The sequence below is a fragment of the Dinoponera quadriceps genome, unplaced genomic scaffold, assembly GCF_001313825.1.
Source record: "Dinoponera quadriceps isolate SergipeBrazil2010 unplaced genomic scaffold, ASM131382v1 scaffold163, whole genome shotgun sequence".
NCBI lineage: Eukaryota > Metazoa > Arthropoda > Insecta > Hymenoptera > Formicidae > Dinoponera > Dinoponera quadriceps.
The window spans coordinates 2094852-2112105 of NW_014554384.1; the positions used below are offsets into that span (position 1 = coordinate 2094852).

The following is a 17254-nucleotide window of genomic DNA, read 5'->3' on the forward strand; positions in this document are numbered from 1 at the left end:
CTAGCATTTTTTTTCTGCGTAAAAAATATAATTAAAAATGTGTCAAAACTGTTATAATTGTAATCCTAACGTATCACTATTATTATTAGAGTTATTTATGCAATTCTCGATCTTATTGATTATGTATAAGACTGAAAATCGTATAATCTTCCGTTTAGAAAATGGTACAATATATGTGACGCTGATTGTATCCGACGATAAAGTCAAGTGTCATAAAATTTTACTGAAATATGAAATTTCCGATTTCCATATTTACACAATTACCGGTAATCTCCCCCTCCCTTCCTCCCTCCCGCCCCTCTCTCCCTCTCTCCCTTAATTATTAATAATGCACTCTTGCGCCTACGAGCGGACGTTAGATCGATACACACGCACACATCGTATATCGCGATTGTAAGCGAGTGAACGCGCGAGCGCGAACGGCGGAGGTTAGGGGTTGAATGAGCGGATGACGCGTCGACGTGCGCGCGGTGCAACGTTGCACTCTCGCGCTACACGCGTGCTCGCGTTAACAATGGGATAAACAGAGAAAATTACCGCTTACTGCCATGGGAGAAGGAGAAAGAGACAAAGGAGAAGAGAGGGGGAAAGAGAGAGAGAGAGAGCCGAGTCCTGTCTGCTGCCTGACGGAGGTTGTTTCGGTCGACGGGCTACCCTTCGCGAAACCGCCGCGTGACGAGCCGCCCCCGCACACGTACAATGCTCTTAATGAAACCTGATGCAGCCCGGGCCGATATAACCCTCCAGGCGCGGCCTGAAAGCCACCCCTTTGACGGATAAACGGACGGCCGGTCGGACGCACGGACGGACGGGCGTTTCGGGGACCGGCTAGGAAAAAGGCAAATTAAATTCTCAAGTAAAATCGCGGCGAGAGGGGTACAGAGAGCCGGCTGGAAGGGTAGGCAGGCAGCGCCAGGCAGAGATAGGATGGCAGGGGGTGAAGCGTTGTGCGCGACAATGGCCTTGTTAAGGCACCCACTAATTGCGCCCAGCGCCTTAATGGATCCTCGCGAAAATTGCATCGACCTAAGTCCGTCAGAACGTCCCCACCTTTCTTCCTTTTCCCTCCTCTTCCTTCTTCCCCTTCTTCTCTTTCCCTATAACTCCCGTGCTTCACCCGTTCCACTCTGGCCTGTCTTTTCTTTCTCATCTTCGCGGCTTTCGTCTCACCCTGTACAGGCTTTGTCCTATGACTCACCTCCTCTCCGGCGGTGTCCCTTCGGCTTTTTAGATCTTGACGAGGCCAGAGGGTTTCAGGTTAAGTTACAGAGGAGAAGGTGGAGGTTGTCCACGAGGAGCCGGGCAAAAAGCTCCATGTAACAGCTGGAAGCGCTCTTCACGCGAGAAGGAAGAAATTGGATTTCGATCGCACGACCCGAGTACGGCAGTTCTTCGAATCGGTTTTTGGAAACGACGGGGGTGAAGGAAAGGCGGATTTGTTTTGTGTTGCGAGAGAAAGATAAGTAGCTTATGTGCAAATTACGCGTACGAGACGTTGAGTTTTCTATTATAAGTGAGAAGGAGAGAGACATTATTATTATTAAAAATGTTCAATACGTTTCATATGTTTACGAATTTTTTATTCTTATAATTATATATTATGGATTTATATATATTTTCAATAGGAACACGTCTCTTTCTCTCTCTCTCTCTCTCTCTCTCTCTTTCTTCCCTTATTGTTTTTCTCAAAGATAATATATAACAATGGAAATGATTAATTGGATTATCATAAACGTCATTTATATTATTCATGAACGTATAGTATGTGATATTAATTGAAAAAATGCCATACTATAATAAGTTAAATGATTCAACAGAAGACAGAATTTTAGTTCTCACAAAAATAATATCATAATTATATAATATTGACGGATTAACATTTAGGATGCACATGGTTGAATTCTGAAGATCTTGACAAGAATACTGCAATTCCCAGTATTTCTCGTAACGATGCAATCAGTCTGATCCCTCGTCAATCTCATTAGTGTTTCCACTCTCTTTCAATTCGTCCTCCGTCTCAAAAAATAAAAGAAAATGGAGCGTCCCATAGAAGGAATCAAGCGAAATATCGTACAGAAGTAGATTGTGCAGTCCAAATAATTACGGGAATATCGAGACTCGTCTTTAATAACCGTCTGAACGTTGTCTCGTCAACTCTTAATCCTTAGACTTATATATAGTCTTTCTCTCCGGACTATTTGAAATTCTCTCTTCTCTCCCCCTCCCCTCTTTTAAGTACTCTTTATCCTATTATTTTTTGTTATATTTTATTCTTATACTCATCATTCCTACTTCTTATTTTTTTGTAATGATCTCACTCGTATATGATCATTGCTGTTGTTTTCATTGGACAAATATTCATCGTTATGAAATCCGAAATTATATTAATTATTAGCGTTTCTATTCTTACGTGAGAACTGAGTTTTCGGCACGAGTCTTCTCGTGGACTCGGTTGCAAATAAGTTCTTTCTATGCAGTTTTATTCCATCCTCTCCGGACTACCCTCTCCTCTCTCTCTCTCTCTCTCTGCCACATTCGCTTTCTCGCTTTCCCGTCATTCCTTTCACTCTCTTTCTTTCCTTTTTCCGGCTCGGATTTAATCGACCGGATCCTCCTCGACCTCGCGCGAGCTGCGCTAAATCCCGACGACAGCGCGCGAGCGCGCGGCAGCTATTTTAACAGATCAAAGACAACGCCAACGGGAGATTGATTAGCGGCGGCACGCCTCGCTAAATCTTCGCGCGCGACCGCCCTGAGCCTTTCGATAAATAAGTCGCATCGCGGTTACCGCGGGGATTGTTTCGTCGTGAATCTTGCGCGCCGCTTGTTAACGCGACCCGCGTTCCCGACATTCCCATCCTTTACTCTCTACCCAGAGGGATTAACGCTTCTGCCCTTTTTCCGCGGCAGAGAGCGGCAATTATTTTCGACGTTGAGTTGTAACTTCCATGCAACGTGTAAAACGCGTTCCCGAATTAGCCGGTCGAAATTTGCGAACTTTGCGTTCTTTGACGCGTCCGCTAATCATAATTGAATTTGACTGATCTCTCGTACCTTGACTCGCGATTCTTCAGGTTTCTGTTAATTACCCTGACAAGTACGATATTATGTATTTGCAATTAAACGTTTCAAAGAATTAAACGTTTTAAGCATTTCCAACTTTTTAAAGAACATTGTTTCTGCTCGTACTCGTTGCATTCGTTTTCTAAGAATAAATGGCTCTTATAATGAAGACAATATTATTAATTTGATCATAATCGATATGTGACGTGTATTATGTTGGTTATATGGTTATTAACCCTGAGAGTAACATTCGTGATTTTGATGCTGAAATAACATTATAATTCTCTCAAATACCGCGAAAAAGTCGTAAAAATCGTGATTTTTTGCATTTTTTTGTCTTTTATAAATTATTAAGTTTATTATCAATTTTCATTTATTGTCTCTACTGACTGGTCATTAGAAATCCAATTATCTCATTGGATCAGGCTGATAATATCAGTGATCACATGGATCCAACTTGTTTTCTGGATAATAGAGAAATAGAAGAATAGCGTTTTGCACATAGAAGAGATTAAGCGAAAGAAAATATGTGTAGATCTCGTAAGCTTAATAATGTTATTGAGTTAACTTAACCTGCAACTTTCTTCTTGGGAGTAACGATCGGTCCTCTCAACTAATCCGTCAACAAAACGCGAAATTAGACCTAACTTTCGTTCCTTTAATAGATCTCAAATTATGACAGGATATGATCCGAGAGATCGGTACTCCGGTCAAAGTTCCGCTCGGCGAGATCCTTGTATCTTGCAATACAACCTCCGATAAATAAAATCCTGCCGGTAGTGCTCGGAGAACCTACTCGCTTTATTGCAAACCTTGCTGCTTAGGATTCCGCTTGTTACTGTGACGTAGCACGTTCACTTCAGCATTATATTTCTCTCCCTGACAATAGTGTTCGTTCATCCGCTTGTGGAAAATAATGATAGCTTGTATCTCTTCAAGGATATTGGATACAGCACAAGACAGATAGATAGATAGATAGAGAGAAAGAGAGAGAGAAAGAGAAAGAGAGAGATTGAAACGTCGCTTAAACTTTCGCTAATATGGAATTGTTTTCGAATTAACAATATCGAAGAAGAGTTAATGTAAAAAAATAAATTGTAAATTTATTTCTCGTTATCGGAATCGTTTACAAATTATTATACATATTATATATTAATCGTTTATCATACATTTCCAAATATATATATAAAACAGAAACGTCTCTCTCTCTCTCTCTCTCTCTCTCTCTCTCTTTCTTTTTCTTTTTATTATAAAAACGAATAAATAAATAATAAATAGTCTACACACATACATACACATGAAACCGGCACGCATGTCATTGTAAATCATGTTATGGTTGCCGGTCAGAAAAAAACTGCGTTGCACAAATGAATCATCTGAGCCCATGCATACAAGTTTTCGTCGTGTTTGCGTGTTTTGTTCATTACCGTGCTTCTTAACGTGTCGCGCTTTTTTTATATTGCCAAGGAAGAATTTCCTCCTCCTCCTAGAGCTATATTTCAGAGGTTAGTTAGTCCGCCTTGTGCCGTGACACGAACATTACGGCTGCTAACGTGTCCCGATAACGCGTATTTACATTCCAAGATGATGACGCACTTCCAAACACGCGCTACAAAGAAATCCAGCACTTCTAAATATTGCCCGGTGATTTTTATTTCTTTGTCATGCTTAACAAGTCGGCTTCCGCAAACAAATTCTAATGTTACATTTAAGACTAGAATTATGATGGGGCCGTTTTTTCTAAAATATACAGTCTAGCTACTATCTCGCCGCTAGGAGGAATATATTAGTCCGCAAATCGAAATTATGGTTATATTACAATATCAAACTCTGCCTAGTAATTGTTTAACAGTAACGTATTATAAATCCTAAATCTCGAAATCAGATGTCAGAACTGTCTAATTATTAGATAATACGTTTGTCAAGATATTGAACGGTACTTAAAATGTACCTTCTTTTATATTTGATTTCATCTCACTTCACAAATGGCGTATATTCCAAATTATATTAGAAGTATTGTTTCCAAGCGCGGAATTAACATTAATGATAGACGTAATCGTACAAATCATGCAGATAAGCTTGAGTTCGGTAAATATTAAATTATATATATTTATGGCGTCTAGGGCACGTGATGAATGACATGGCTCAACAATTCGTGTTGTAAAAGATGCAGTTTATCATTTTAATTTTACTCCGCAAGATGTCTAACAATTAATGACATATTATTAGTGTAAAGAAAGAGTCTATCACATTGAACGAAAAAGTCTTATATCATTTTGCGATAGTTTTAGGAAGTGAAGTAAAAAATTTCAATGAATGAGTATATATATAAGATAATTGTAGAATGCAAATTCGCATGCATGATGTCTCGAATTTGATGATGGTCTTTTGGCAGTGACAGATATCCATGATGTTGAATTGCAAACCATCATGATATAATATATATAATATAATAAATATCACACATCGTGATATAATAAATATCACACATAGTCCACCGTTGCGAAAAAATTGTTAACAAATTCGCGACTTGAATGAGAAGGAATGCCTACACGTCCTACCGCTTAACGCGTACTAATTTCCTAATATTTTTGAGTTGATTGTTCAATGACTTTTGTGAAAATCACAGATTGATACAGGACTACCTTGTCAGTATGATGTTCTACCTTTGCGCGAGTGTCACGTCTACAATTTATCATCATATTCCTTCTCCTCCTTCAAAATACTTCGCATCCGAACGTTGCGATCGTCGTATGTTGTAATTGATATATAATTAATAAAATGAACCATTATCTTTCAACCTTCACGCCTAAAACTACGGTAGAACTTGAGAAACAATGCAGCTGCCGTTAAAAAATACATACTTGATTAAAGACGCTTATAGATTAAACAATAGATACGATAAAACAATTAGAGCGATAAGAACAATAAAAACAATAAGGACACTAAGATGAAATAATTCAACATATCTCGTATACAATAATCCATTAAAGGAAAGATTCTGATCGCATGAAGTTGTATACACAAAAATTAGTCCTAGTCCGACTAATATAATTTATCATAAATAATCAAATGTTCATTGCGGAAATATATATCGCCAGTTTCTAAATTCATGTGCGGTACAAGACCAGCGAAATGATTACATCCATTAAAAATAGGATTTATACTTGTACCTATAACATTTTTAATCTTATTTATGTCTTTGTGAGCTTCTCTCTTGCACGAAGAGCCCAAAATTAGCGGACGGAAACGAGTTTGTATTGCTCTTAAAGATTCCGACCATGTATTCCCTTCATTTAATTCGACATGAAATCCTACAATCACATCGGGATCTCTCTTACCCTCAAACATTTTTACGTAATTGTGGTACAACATAGGAATAGAAAAAAAGTCGAATGTTTTCTTTCTCTTGCATTGTTCACAAAGTTGACATGTTTTCATATCGTACGATAATTCTGGACCTATCATAATGATCACTAATTCTTGTACATCAGGCAAAAGATGTAACAAAATTTCCCAAGCTTCTAGACCGTTTCTGTCCACAGAATTTGCGGCTATAATATGAATAACGACAGAATTTCCTTGCAGAATACTTAACACATTTATTCTCTTTAATCCAGAATAGACGGTGAGTGGTCCTGAAAGATAATCAGACTTGACGTAGTCCTGAGCAATCAAATTCACATTTCCTCTTTGCATCAATATAAATTGTGTGCAAAATTTGTACATATCATCACAACTATTCTGTTCAGTAATATGTTCAAAAAATTCGTATTTTATCTTATTTTTATTAACGGTCATAGTTTTGGTATATATATCGAATAAAATCGTCAGATGTTCGCACTTTCTTTCGTCATGTTTCACGCCGAAAGCTGTTGCATGATCATCGCAATAATTAGCGGAGAAGCACTTCTGGCAAGTGTGCAATTCAGCCTGTTGGTGACAAGCAATACACGATTTCGACCACAGGATCATTTGCAACTCGTACGTCTCCAACGGCCGGCGAAGATTGTGTTTGATTAATTCCAACAATTCTTTTCTCGACTGTATCCATTCTTGCCTGTTGCTAAATCTACGCCTATTTTGATCCACTTGCGAAACATGTGCAATAATCCTGCAGATATCCATATGGTGGCTTTTGTGAAGATTTTTGTGTTCTTTGGTGCAATAAAAAACCAAACGACACTTCTCGCACGATATCGAATTGTCCATGTTCACCGATTTGCAGACGTGACAAATGTTTGGATTGAAGAAGTGATTGTAATATTTCTTGACGTGTGATACACGAGGTTCCAAGACTTGCATGTGTAAATTACTCATGTCGATATGCCTACTTATTGAATTTCTCGTGTACTTTATCAGTAATATAATTTGTGAAATAATGTACGGAAACTTGGCATGCGAATGATAGAAATAAAACTTGTTATGCAAATTATTAGTATCAGATATTCGCGCGGCGACTGTACGAGGAAAAGTAATAACGTGTTTATGTGTGCTTCGGCGAGTCTCTTGCGAACCGTCGTCAATTTGAATTGTAACAAAGGTCGTGTAAAGGTACAAATAGCTGTCTTCAAATAGAAAATATTGAATAAATAGTAAACATATAAAAAAAAGGTGTAACGGATATATAGCACTGTGTACATCGATATGTTTCTCTAGGAACGCTACAAATTTTTAATTTAAAAAATAAAATTAATTAAATTATCAATTATCAATTGCAAAATAATTTCTGGAAAAGTTGTTTTGGAATTGTTTTACTATTATTATCATCAAAAGAAATATTTCCAGCTTAAACGTAAAAAATTTGAAGGAAGAAATTTTTACGGCTCAAGAAATGAATACATGTTACAAATTACCGACCGATATGAAGTTGTAGCGTAATAATGCAGCAATAAGAACAACAATATTTAGAATATTGAACGACATATCAAATGTTAAATTTTGCACAAATTTTTCTTCTTCATTTCATAAACACCATATATTCTTAATAATACTTGATGTGTTAATAGAATTCCTTTTCTTCCACCATACTACAATTTAACTATGTAATAATAATAAGGATGTACAAATAAATACATATATATATATATACATATAATATGTACACACGTATATACACAAATATTTACATATGATACATTTGAATACAAATTCTTATAGCGCTTGTGTCGGCAAATGTTAAACCACTTATGACGTTTAGTGTATAGATTAAAGTATATCGAAAGGATCCCCATGACATGGTTCACTATGACTCATACTACAAGAAAATGTAATATATATCAATTATTATATAGCTAATGTATTTCTACAATTTTACAGTAACACAACGCTCGTGGGCAGGTAAATCTCACTTAATTAAATAGAAAGGTATCTATTATCTCGTAAATTTCGAGATAATTATTGGAAAATTAACTGCAAAAATTACCAACTCGTGCCATAATCTTCTTGCATCGACGAATGATGTAAGACATCAGAAAGTATGTCGATATGGTTATATTACGCCAACGCACGTAATTATTTAATGATTTTTCATGTTTCTTAATTTAGTAACTATCGCGAAGTTTGAAGAATCGTACAGTAATTTTCTCTTTAGTTTGCAGCTATGTATCTGCGTAGAAGCATTGTTTTATTAATTGTGAGAAACTTTATAATAAAGTATATCATGACTATTCAACCGTCACATCTACAATTATATTTTATCAATATTTAATCAATAAGAAACAATGTGTGTAAATGCCAACAAAGAAGTGTAATATTTATTATAAATATTCATATTTTACTCATAATAATAATCTATGTATATTTTGTTTACGACAATACTGAAACGATCATTTAATTTAAAAGCTGCTATTATTTGGTCCGTTATCTTCGTAATAAAGTAAATCATAATAAAATATTAAATGTTTATTACGGAAATACGTATCTCCAGTGTTTGGGTCTTTATGCAGTGCAAGACCAGCGAAATGATATTTGCCATTGAAATAAGATTCTTTAATTATACTCAGGGTATCTTGTATCTTAATTATGTTATTTCGCGCCTGTTGTTGACATGTAAAGCTTAAAATTAATGAGCAATCTTGATTCTGTATTGCCCTTATAGATTCCGACCATGTGTCCCCTATATTAAGTTCTATTAGCTAGTACAACTAGCTAATAGCAATGGAAAACCCAACTCTTCTATGTCATAACTAAATAATTGCTAGATTCAATATCTACTCGGAAAGATGTTTATGTGGTTTGTGTAGATATCGAGGAGTGTTGTTGAAATGATTGAAATGTATTTGGTGATGTAAGAAAGTACAAATATCAGATTCCAAATAAAATGTCGCAAATAAGCTTTAACCACTAAGAGAAATAATAAATATTGTTTAGAATAAAAGTAAATTAAATAACAAAATAGATCCTAATCACCATGTTATCGTATAACACATAATCCGCTATTGCGGGTAAATTGTTAACAATTTCGCGACCCGAATTAGAACGAATGCCTACTCGTCCTATCGTCGCTTCACGTACACTCATTTTCTAATATTTTTAACTTCATGGTTCAATAATTATTGTGAAAATTACAAAGTGATTACAGGACTTCCTTCTCAGTTTGATATGTCCAACCTTTCCACGAGTGCCACGACTGCAATTCATCATCACATTCCTTCTCCTCCTTCAAAATACATCGCATCCGAATGTTGTGATCGTCGTGTGTCGTAATTGTTATATAATTAATAAAATGAACCATTATCTTTCAACTTTCACTCCTAAAACTACAGTAGAACTTTGAGGAACATTGTAGCTGCCGTTAAAAAGTACATACTTGATAAAAACGCTTATAGTTTAAACAATAGATCCGAAAAAACTGTTAGAGTGATAAAAATAATAAAAATAATTAGAACACTAAGATAAAATAATTCAGTATATCTCGTTGACAATAATCCATTAAAGGAAAGATTTATAATGGCATGAAGTTGTACAGACAAAAACTAGTCCTATTCCGAATAATATAATTTATCATAAATAATCAAATGTTCATTACGGAAATATATATCGTCAGTTTCTAAATCTCTGTGCGGTACAAGACCAGCGAAATGATTACATCCATTAAAAATAGGATTTATACTTGAACCTACAACTTTTTTTATTTTACTTATATTTTTCTGAGCTTCTCTCTCGCATGAAGAGCCCAAAATTAGCGGACGGAAACGAGTTTGTATTGCTCTTAAAGATTCCGACCATATATCCCCCTCATTTAATTCGACATGAAATCCTACAATCACATCGGGATCTCTCTTACCCTCATACATTTTTACGTACTTGTGGTACAACAAAGGAATAGAAAAAAAGGAGAGCGTCTTCTGTTCCTTGCATCGATTACAAAGATCACATGTTTTCATATCGTACGATAATTCTGGACCTATCATAATGATCACTAATTCTTGTACATCAGGCAAGAGATGTAACAAAATTTCCCAAGCTTCCAGACCGTTTCTGTCCAAAGAATTTGCGGCTATAATATGAATAACGACAGAATTTTCTAGCAGATTTAATTTCCTCAAACTCCTTCCTTTACTTAACACATTTATTCTCTTTAATCCAGAATAGACGGTGAGTGGTCCTGAAAGATAATCAGACATGACGTAGTCCTGAGCAATCAAATTCACATTTCCTCTTTGTATCAATATAAATTCTGTGCAAAATTTGTACATCTCTTCACAACTATTATTTATAGTAATATGTTCAAAAAATTCGTATTTTATCTCATTTTTATTAACGGTTACAGTTTTGGTATATATATCTAATAAAATCGTCAGATGTTCGCACTTTCTTTCGTCATGTTTCACGCCAAAATCTGTTGCATGATCATCGCAATAATTAGCGGAGAAGCACTTCTGGCAAGTGTGTAGTTTAGCCTGTTGGTGACAAACAATACACGATTTCGACCACAGGATTATTTGCAACTCGTACGTCTCCAATGGCCGGCAAAGATTGAGTTTGACTAATTCCAACAATTCTTTTCTCGACTGGATCCATTCTTGCCTGTTGCTAAATCTACGCCTATCTTGATCCACTTGCGAAACATGTGTAATAATCCTGCAGATATCCATATGGAGCAGTTGGTGAAGATTTTTGTGTGCTTTTGTGCAATAAAAAACCAAACGACACTTATTGCATGATATCGAATAGTCAATGTTCACCGATTTGCAGACATGACAAATGTTTGGATTGAAGAACTCATTGTAATATTTCTTGATGCGTAATACACGAGGTTTCCAGACTTGCATGTGTAAATTACTCATGTCGATATGCCTACTTATTGAATTTCTCGTGTACTTTATCAGTAATATAATTTGTGAAATAATGTTCGGAAACTTGGCATACGAATAATAGAAATAAATCTTGTTATGCAAATTATTAGTATCAGATATTCGCGCGGCGACTGTACGAGGAAAAGTAATAACGTGTTTATGTGTGCTTCGGCGAGTCTCTTGCGAACCGTCGTCAATTTGAATTGTGACAAAGGTCGTATAAAGCTACAAATGGCTGTCATCAAATAGAAAATATCATATTGTATACATATAAAAAAAGGTGTAATGGATATATAGCACTGTGTACATCGATATGTTTTTCTCGGAACGCTACAAATTTTTAATTTAGGAAATAAAATTAATTAAATTATCAATTATCAATTGCACAGTAATTTCTGGAAAAGTTGTTTTGGAATTGTTTAACTATTATTAACATCAGAAGAAATATTTCCAGCTTAAACGTAGAAAAATTGAAGGAAGAAATTTTTACGACTCAAGAAATGAATACATGTTACCATTTACCGACCGATATGAGGTTGTAGCGTAATAATATAGTAATGAGAACAACAATTTTTATAATATTGAACGATATATTATATCAAATGTTAAATTTCTCACAAATTTTTCTTCTTCATTTCATAAACACCATATATTTTTAATAATACTGGATGTGTTATTAGGATTTCTTTTTTTCCACTATACCACAATGTTACTATGTAATAATAATAAGGATGTACAGATATATACATATATATAATATATACACACGTATATACACAAATATTTACATATAATACGTGTGAATACGAATTCCTATAGCGCCTGTGTCTGTAAATATTAAACCACTTATGATGTTTAGTGTATAGATAAAACTGTATTGGAAGGATTCACATGACATGGTTCACTATAACTCATACTACAAAAAAATGTAATATATACCAATTATTATGTAGCCAATGTATTTCTACAATTTTCCATGGACGCAACGCTCGTGGGCACGTGAATCTCATTTAATGAAATAAAAAGGTATCTACTATTTCACAAGTTTCGAAATAATTATTGAAAAATTAATTGAAAAATATCTGCAAAAATCACCAACTCGTGACATAATCTTCTTGCATCGACGAATGATGTAGGATGTCAGAAAGTATGTCGACATGGTTATATTACGCCAACGCATGTAATTATTTAATGATTTTTCATGTTTCTTAATTTAGTAACTATCCCGAAGTTTGAAGAATCGTACAGTAATTTTCTCTTTAGTTTGCAGCTCTGTATCTGCGTAAAAGCGTTGTTTTATTAATTGTGAGAAACTTTATAATAAAATATATCATGACTATTCAACCGTCACATTTACGATTATATTTTATCAATATTTGACCAATAAGAAACGTGTGTAATGTGTTAAATGCCAACAAAGGAGGGTAATTTTTATTATAAATTTTCATATTTTACTCATAATAACAATCTATGTATATTTTGTTTACGACAATACTGAAACGATCGTTTATTTTAAGAGCTGCTATTAGATGATTCGTTACCTTCGTAAGTAAGTAAATCATCATAAAATATTAAATGTTCATTACGGAAATATATATCTCCAGTGTTTGGGTTTTTGTGCGGTACAAGACCAGCGAAATAATTTTTGCCATTGAAATAAGGTTCTTTAATTATATTCAGGGTTTCTTGTATCTTAATTATCTCATTTCGTGCCTGATTTTTACATGTAGAGCTTAAAATTACTGGGCAACCTTGATTCTGTATTGCCTTTATAGATTCCGACCATGTGTCCCCTATATTAATTTCGGCATGAAATCCTACAATTATTCTTGGTTCTTTATATTCCATGGGCGATTGCATAAACTCGTGGTACATCATAGGAATTGAATAGATGGAAAGCACATTTCTCATTCTCCGGCAATGTTCACAAAGACTAAATATATCGTTCTCGTTCTTCATTTCCGGCCCCACCAAGATAATTATTAGACACTTCATTTCGATTGTAAGGTGGAACAAAATTTCCCAAGCCGGTATACTTCTTCTGTCCACCGAGTCTGCAGCTATAACATGAATAATAACTTGACTATTTCGTATAAGACCTAATGATTTTAGTTTTTCTAGCCCACAATATACTGTCAGCGGTCCTGAAAGGTAATCAGATTGAACGTAATCCTTTGCAAGCCAATCCGCTTCTGTTCTCGGACTTAGAATATATTCCATACAAAATTCGAGCATTTCCACATAATGTCCCTTTGTGTTTACAGACGGTAGAAAATCGTAACTCATATTCTGTGTATTACCAGAGATGTTTTCGATATCTATATTGAGTAACAGCATTAATTGATCGCATTTGGCGTCATTATGTTTCTTGGGAAAACTTTCCGCATGCTGATCGCAGTGGTTGGCGGAAAAGCATCTTTGACAGGTTTTCAGCTCAGTCTGCTGATGGCACACAACACAGGTCTTTGACCACAATATCATTTGCTGTTCGTAAACTTCCATTGGACGTTTCAATTTCTTTTGGATTGCTTCCATAAATTCATTTCTTGATCGAATCCACTGCTGCCAGTTACTGAACTGTTGCCGGCGCATATCCTCTTGTGACGTCACATTCGAAACCTGAGTTATAATAATGCAGATTTCCTCGTGTTCCTTGTGGTGCTTGGTTTTATGCACATTGCTGCAGTAAGAAATCAAGCAGCATCGATCGCATGATATCAAATTGTCTACACATTTGCAAACGTGACATATATTTGGATTGAAGAAACAATTGTAATATTCAGCCGTACGTGGTCCGCGATATTGAAAGAGTTGTTGGTTCGGGTTGCTCATACTAATATGTCTATTTAACGACGTTCCCAAATATTTTATCAACAATATCACTTGTGAAATAATACAAACTTCGTACATATGAACGATAAAAATTAAATTCTTAATACAAGTTCTCAACGCAAATGCACACAGCGACTGTACAAAGAACAATGATAAAAACACTAAAGTTTGTATCTGTTTCTACAAATCTCGAGATGTTGTTAATGTTGTCAAACAGTTGTCAAACTGTTGAAATATAACTAGAAGTAAGAGGAACTATAAATATTGCTTTCTTAGATGGCATATGCGAATAAACTTTAAACACACGGAGGAACATATACATGATTTGTAATTTTAAAATGTTGTGTATGTTATGTTTAGAAAATAAAATAATTTTCAGTACGAATGTCCACACTTCAACTCCACTAAAGACAATAGTAGTATGTATATATTTCGGCAAATTTCTGTTGTCAATTTGAAACTGAGAAAGAGATAAAGGGAGAGAGAATTTAATTTTTCATTTTGAATATTTCAATAAAATTAAAACATATAGTGGAATATATATACGTAAAAAATATAAAAAACTTGTATATTCATTTGTTAACATAATAAAAGCATTATGTTTTGAAAATTAAATAAATTAATTATCAAAGTGCACGTTATTATTGTACAAAAGATATTATGGAGAAATATAACGATTATTAATCCTAAGTAAAGAGTATTTTGGACTTAACCACAATTATTTTTAATAATATTCGACATATCATTCTCCTCCTCATGCAAAATTAATTCATTGTCCAATTTTAATTCATTGTCCAATCATTGTTACATCGTGAATATATTCAAATAATACTGAAAAGTGATAAGTGAGTTTATTTATATAATAACAATATAAAGTGTACGTATTTACAATATAATATTCTTAAAAGAAGTGCACAATCGTAATAAATTAATAGCGCCAAAATTAGTAATGGGTTCTCATTTGACAGAGTCACCTAAATCTTCGTAAATAATTATATGTTCATTTCGAAAATATGTATTACCAGTATCAATGTCTCTGTGTGGCGCAAGGCCTGCGAAATAATTCCTGCCATTAAAAATAGGATTTATACCTGTGTTTAAGCTCTTTTGTATCATTCTTATGTTTTCTTGAGCCTTCTGTTCGGAAGAAAAACTTAGAAAAAACGGGCAGAGCAATCCTTGTATTTCTTCTAATAATTCTATCTGTGTAATCTCCGTAATATCGGGATGAAACACTACAACTATATTTGGTTCCCTATAATTACCAGGTGATTGTAAAAATTCGCAGTATAACATAGGAAATGAAAAGAAAACGAACTCCCTGTTCCTATCTGTGCATAGTTCACAAAGTATTTGCTTGTTAGATTCGTATATTAATTCCGGTCCTACCATAATAATCACTAATTTTGTAATTACTGGCAGAAGGTGCAACAAAACTTCCCAAGCTGGTAGACCATTTCTATCCGCGGAATTTGCTGCTAGAACATGGATAACTGTGCACTTCTCCAAGATAAAATTTAATAATTCAAATCTCGAAGTCCCAAAATAGATAGTCAACGGTCCTGAAAGGTAATCAGACAGAACGTAGTCTTTGGCGAGCCAATCTACATCGTTCCTTGACATTAGTACATAGTTCATACAAAATTCAAGCATCTCTTCGAAATAACTCCTCTGATTAACAGATATAAGAAAGCTGTATGATATGTCAATTGTTCTACCGGAAACAGTTTCGATATCTATGTTGAGCAATCGTACTAATCGCTCGCACTTGTCATCATTATGTTTGCTGGTAACGGCTTGCGCATGTGCGACGCAATAGTTAGTGGAGAAGCATCTTTGGCAAGTTTGCAGTTCAGTCTGTTGATAACACATAATACATGACTTTGGCCACAGGATCATTTGCTTCTCGTACGCTTCTAATGGACGCTTAAGTTTCTGTTGGATTGATTCCACAAATTCAGCTCTCGATTGAATCCATTGTTGCCAGTTGCTAAACCTGCGCTTGTCTTTCTGTAAATTCACTCGCGAGAGACGTCTTATAATTATACAGATCTCCTCGTGTTCCGTGTAGTGCTTCGCTTTATGCTCCTCGCCGCAGTAAGAAATCAAACGGCATTTATTACATAATATTAAATTGCCTTTGTCTACCGATTTACAAACGTGACACATGTTCGGATTGAAAAACTGATTGTAACATTCAGCCGTACGTGGTCCGCGATATTCAAACACTTGTTTGTTCGGGTTGCTCATATTGATATATTCGATTAATGAAGATATCTAATAATAGAAATTCAGTGTCTATGATGTGACTTGAGAAATAATGAGCGAAATTCGGCATGTGTGCGACGAAAATAAAAAAAATTCTTTGTATATTCTCAGTATGGATGTTCACTCGCCGACTATATACGAAGGACAATAATATGTTTATATATATTTCGGCGGAACATGAGAATTGTTTTCTATTTGAAGTGAAAATGGACCAGTAGGGCAGACCGGGCACAAAAGTAACATTTTGAATTTAAGGTCTTACAACAGTTAAAATTTAATAACTACGTAAATAAAAACCTGCATCTTTGGAGAATTCTTGGAGAATTTATTTTACTACAAAATTTCTCTGTGTTGAATTCTGTAATGTAATTAGAAAAAATATTATTTCTGTTTAAAGAATATGAAGAATACTATTACAACCGTCCCAATAATCGTAATTAATATAGTAAATATATAGTATAATAAATATTATAGTATAATATAATTATTGTATAATATAAGTATAAATATAGTATAAATATCCCCCAGGACGATTATAATAGCAGAAGGGAACGATTATACCACGTTATAGACAAAATAATTTAAAAACAAAATAATAGTTATTTATTAAGTTTTATTAATCAGTTTTATGAGCTTTTTACAAGAAATGCAACTCTAATGATAAAGTAATTTGTTAACATATCAATATCAGTATTTCTTCACACATTAACAAACAAAAACAAATAATACTGTTTTCAACTTAAAACCTATTTATAATTATGTATATTTAAAGAAATTAACCATAATAAAAT

General features: G+C 34.6%; 3 protein-coding genes across 3 annotated transcripts; all 3 read right to left on the bottom strand.

Moving 5' to 3' along the window:
• Positions 1–6108: 6108 nt before the first annotated feature.
• Positions 6109–7383, bottom strand: LOC106747653. Its single transcript, XM_014625392.1, has one exon. It carries the CDS (start codon positions 7381–7383, stop codon positions 6109–6111), a length of 1275 nt encoding a protein of 424 aa, XP_014480878.1.
• Positions 7384–9798: 2415 nt separating this feature from the next.
• On the bottom strand, positions 9799–14195 carry LOC106747659. Its single transcript, XM_014625404.1, has 5 exons — positions 13646–14195; positions 12905–13180; positions 10879–11125; positions 10372–10773; positions 9799–9853 (listed from the first exon to the last, which is right to left on the bottom strand). Exons 1-5 carry the CDS (start codon positions 14193–14195, stop codon positions 9799–9801), a joined length of 1530 nt encoding a protein of 509 aa, XP_014480890.1.
• Positions 14196–15152: 957 nt separating this feature from the next.
• On the bottom strand, positions 15153–16445 carry LOC106747665. Its single transcript, XM_014625418.1, has one exon. The coding sequence runs from the start codon at positions 16443–16445 to the stop codon at positions 15153–15155; it is 1293 nt and encodes a 430-aa protein (XP_014480904.1).
• Positions 16446–17254: the final 809 nt, after the last annotated feature.